A 5,000-nucleotide genomic window follows, 5' to 3' on the forward strand; every position below is an offset into this window, starting at 1 on the left:
TAGATCAATGCTCTAAGATCTAGGCAAAGAACTTATCCAACATTAAAACTTTGATAGGTTTTACCCTTTTTTTTAGTCACTAAAATCTGTGTGCAAAACAGTAAGGCAAATGTACCTCTGAAGTAATTCAGTAAATGCAATGCATTTGCTATCTGTGTCTGTCTCTCTCTGAGTATGTGTATACACATAAATATATATCACAGATGGAAGCACACTTTTTCAAATGGTACCTTATCAGAGAGGAGATGAAGTTGTGGCTATTGTAAACAGAAAATTACTCACAAGGCTCTAGTGCTATGTTTCAATACTTATGAAATGTTTTCTTCCTGAAGAAAACAATTCATGTAACTGAAAATGACCATATTTTGCTATTTGCAAAAATTCCTCCTAAAATACCACTACATATTCTGACTTAAGAGTCTTTTTTTTTTTTTTTTTTGCCAGTCCTGGGCATTGGACTCAGGGCCTGAGCACTGTCCCTGGCTTCTTTTTGCTCAAGGCTAGCACTCTGCCACTTGAGCCACAGCGCCACTTCCTATATATGTGGTGCTGGGGAATCGAACCCAGGGCTTCATATATAAGCAGGCACTCTTGCCACTAGGCCATATACCCAGCCCCAAATTGTTGTTGTTGTTGTTTTTTTTTTTTTTTTTTTTTGGCCAGTCCTGGGGCTTGGACTCAGGGCCTGAGCACTGTCCCTGGCTTCTTCTTGCTCAAGGCTAGCACCCTGCTACTTGAGCCACAGCGCCACTTCTGGCCATTTTCTGTATATGTGGTGCTGGGGAATTGAACCCAGGGCCTCATGTATACGAGGCAAGCAACTCTTGCCACTAGGCCATATCCCCAGCCTGACTTAAGAGTCTTAATCAAAATCAGACATATTACTGTTTTATTATTGATTTTCAATGTAGATCAAATCAATTCTATAGTATTAAAAAACTATAGAATGGGGCTGGGGGATATAGCCTAGTGGCAAGAGTGCCTGCCTCGGAAACACGAGGCCCTAGGTTCGATTCCCCAGCACCACATATACACAGAAAACGGCCAGAAGCAGCGCTGTGGCTCAAGTGGCAGAGTGCTAGCCTTGAGAGGGAAAGAGCCAGGGACAGTGCTCAGGCCCTGAGTCCAAGGCCCAGGACGTGGCCAAAAAAAACAAAACTATAGAATGGGAGAGCTCAAGCTCATGGGTTTAGTCATTTATAACACGCACAACTGGACTTGAAAAATATTAAAAGAATAATATGTATGTGAGGGAGGGAGGGATGGGGGAGGAAGGGAGGGAGGGAAGAAGGGGAGGGAGAGGGGAGGAGGAAGGTATAAGGGGAGGAAGGAGAGAGGGAGGAGGAGAAGGAGGAAAGAAAGGAGGGAGGGACAAAGAAAGAAAAAGAAAAAAGGAGAAAGAGAGAAGGAGGGTGGGAAAAAAACACATGAAGCAGGCAACAAGTAAAAATGAAATGATTCTATTGACTGTCAAGAAAAATACCTGTTAAGAAAAAAAGCAACAACAAAAACTTAATTGCTGGGTTTTTATTATAAACTGATCTGTAGTCAACACTGCCCTCTGCTGATTTAAGTTAAATAACAGAAAGTGAGCAACACACTTTATTGTTTATTCTAGTATATTTAAACTGTCTAGTTTGCATACAAACCTACCAAAGACAATGGTTGGTATTTTCTTGGGGGAGGGTGGTGACTGTAGGGTGTTGAACTCATGACCCGAGCACTGTCACTGAGCTCTTTTTGCTCAAGGTTAGACTCTACCACTTTGAGTCACAGTACCACTTCCAGTTTTCTGGTGTTAAAGATAAGACTCTCTCACAGACTTACCTGCCTGGACTGGCTTTGAACTATGATCCCAGCCTCCTGAGTAGCTAGGATTCAGGTTTGAGCTACTGTCACCTGACTGTTTGGTTGTTTTTTGGACAAATCTTGCTCCATACGCCAGGATGACTTCAAACTATGTAGCTCACTGGGATCTCCAATTCAATCCTTCTACCTCAGTTTCTTGAGTGCTGAGATTATAGACATGTACTACCATGCCTGGTAATGATTAATGGTTAATTCAAGACTGAGTGCTGGTGGTTCATGCTGTAATCCTAGCTTTTCAGGAGGCTAAGAACTGAGGATGGAAGTTCAAAGCCAGTCCTGGGCAGGAAAGTCCATCAGACTCTGATCTCCAATTAACCATCAGAAGAAGAGAGGTGATGCTGTGGCTCAAAGTGGTAGAGTGCTCGTCTTGTGCAAAAAGAGCTCAGGAATAGTGCCCAGGCCCTCAGTTCAAGCCTCACAACTGACCAAAAAAAAAAAGTCAGAGGTAATTATTTTGTTTTTATTTTTTTGCCAGTCCTGAGTCTGAACACTGTCCTGGGTTTCTTTTTGCTCAAGGCTAGCCACTCTACCACTTGAGCCACAGTGCCACTTCAGCTTTTTCTGTTTATGTGGGGCTGAGGAATCGAACCCAGGGCTTCATGTATGCGAGGTGAGCACTCTACCGCTAAGCCATATTCCCAGCCCAAGGATAATTAGTCATGAAAACAACAGTTCTTAAATATGCTACATAAAACATCAAAAATATGCTATAATACACAAAAATATGCTATAATAAAACATCAAGAGTTAACATATCTTTACATAAAAATTATGCAATTCAAGAAAGACCTTGAAGGAGAGCGAGAGAAGGCCTCACCATCTGTAAATAAGGACATTCCACAGGAAGAGAGCTTGTGTAGTTCTCAGGCTGTGTGTACCTAACACAAAAAGCTGTCCATGGAAACCAGGGGTGCACAAACCTACAGTCCTGCCTCTTAGAAGCCTGACTCCTTATTTTTATTTATTTATTTATTTATTATAATTTTTTTATTTGTTTATTAATTGAACACAAATTTTTTACAAGGTGTTGTGCAAAAAGGGTACAGTTACATAGTAGGGCAGTGTGTACATTTCTTGTGATATCTTACAACCTGTTTTTCTATCCCTTCTCTAGGTCAGGTAGACATATACACAATATACAATCTATCAAGAACATATACAGTATTCACAGACTTGGTCTCTACTGTCTCTCCGTCTCCCTTTCTTAACAGTCATATATCAGGAGATCATGCCCCTTTGTTTTCTGTGTTCTAGGCTTGTCTCGCTCAACATTATTTGTTTGAGTTCTGACCATTTCCCTGCGAATAACAATATTGCACCATTCCTAATCGCTATGTAGTATTCCATTGTGTATAAGTACCATATTTTTTGGATCCAGTTTGTCTGTGGAGGGGCATCTGGGTTGTTTCCATATTTTGGCTATTGTGAATTGTGCCGCGATAAACATGGAGGTACAAATGTCTTTTTGATATCTTGGGTTTTGCTGTTTAGGATAGATGCCTAGAGTGGTATGGCTGGGTCATAGGGTAGGTCTATATTGAGCTTTTTGAGAAACCTCCATACTGTTCTCCAAAGTGGTTGTACTAATTTGCACTCCCACCAACAATGGAGAAGGGTTCCTCTTTCCCGCACCCCTCCCAGCATTTGTTGTTTCCTGAGTTCAGAGTATAGGCCATTCTAACTGGGGTGAGGTAGTATCTCAGGGTTGTTTTTATTTGCATTTCCTTTACTACCAGGGATGTTGAGCATTTCCCTCATGTGTTTCTTTGCCATTTTTATATCTTCTCTTGTGAAGTCTCTCTTTAGCTCTTTTGCCCATTTCCTAATAGGTTTATTGGGCTTGGAGGGGCTTGGTTTTTTTAGTTCTCTGTAGATGACAGATATCAGGCCTTGTCTGGTGTTGTGCTGGTAAATATCCTTTCCCATATCGTTGGCTGTCTTTCTATTTTGGTGCGTATGTCCTTAGCTGTGCAGAAACTTTTTAATTTGTAGTAGTCCCATTCTGACTCCATATTTTAGGGGTGGTATCAGGGGACACAACAACCTCAAACAGAAAGAGCACCTTTGGACAGTAAGTATTCACTAAGCCTGGGAAGTATTTCTAGAAAAACGACTCACCAAGGCTGGTGCCATCCTGCCCCATGATACACTTCATAGAGGTGATGATCTGCTCCACCACAGGTGGCGACATGGATGTGGCATACACGGCGCTGTGAGAATGAGTTCGCAGGTAGTCTATCAGCTCCTGGGGAGTCATGGAGGTAGACAGTTAGAGGTGACTCTTGAAGTCAATGGACCATGTCAGTGCCTTCCTTGCAGGTGCTAGTGGACATTTCCTTTTAATGGCCTGGACACTAACCAACACAGTCAGCGCCTACAGTGGTCAACAACTGCATCAAAACCTGTCAGCTTTAGGCTCTGGTTTTCCTTTTTAAACTAATTTTAAGATATCTAAGTGTGGAACTCTGAGTTAAAGTACTGGATTGTTTTTGTAGATAGAAGGATGCTTCACAGTATTATGGAAACGTCACCTGTCTTACCCTGTGTTGCAAAGCCTATCCTCAGACCCCTGAATAACACTTTTCTTGCGTTAGGTGCATGTCACTTGGTGGCAGGGCATGTGCTTGCATGTGTGAGCCCATGGGTTCAATCCCTAGTAACAACAACAAAAAAGTAGTTCTCCAACACCAAACTTAATTAAGGGCATCTGGATAGTCTCCAATACATGGGAGATTTGTAAAATAAAAAAAGGTGGCAGAAAACTAGTTACAATTTCAAAACAATTGATGGCATACCCCTGTTCCTGTTATCTTTTTGGGAGTACTGGGATTTTTAAAATTCAGGACCTCATACTTGGAAGGCTGGTAGGTCTACCACTTCGAGCCACACTTCAGCCCTGTTTTGCACTAGTTATCATTTTTTTCTTTTATGACATTTCTGGGGCACTCAGGGTCTCCTTCTCTTACTTGGTTTGCTAGTTAATGGCTGGTGTTTTATCACTTGAGCCAGTTTAGCTGATTACTTGAGATGGAGTTTCATGGACTATTTCTACCCAGGTTGCCTTTGAACCATGATTCCCTATAGGTTTCAGCCTCCTGAGTAGCAAGAATGACTGTGTAAGCTACCAGTGC

The 5,000-nt window shown here is 41.9% G+C and overlaps 1 protein-coding gene across 1 annotated transcript in view; it reads right to left on the reverse strand.

The window, feature by feature from the left end:
* Window positions 1-5,000, reverse strand: part of Sptlc2 (serine palmitoyltransferase long chain base subunit 2) — a 107,140-nt gene that overhangs the window by 43,705 nt on the left and 58,435 nt on the right. Inside the window, exon 9 of the mRNA XM_048362975.1 lies at window positions 3,988-4,114. Coding sequence (XP_048218932.1) covers window positions 3,988-4,114 — 127 coding nt within the window. The remainder of the gene's footprint in view (window positions 1-3,987; window positions 4,115-5,000) is intronic.

The sequence above is a fragment of the Perognathus longimembris genome, chromosome 14, assembly GCF_023159225.1.
Source record: "Perognathus longimembris pacificus isolate PPM17 chromosome 14, ASM2315922v1, whole genome shotgun sequence".
NCBI classification, from domain to species: domain Eukaryota; kingdom Metazoa; phylum Chordata; class Mammalia; order Rodentia; family Heteromyidae; genus Perognathus; species Perognathus longimembris.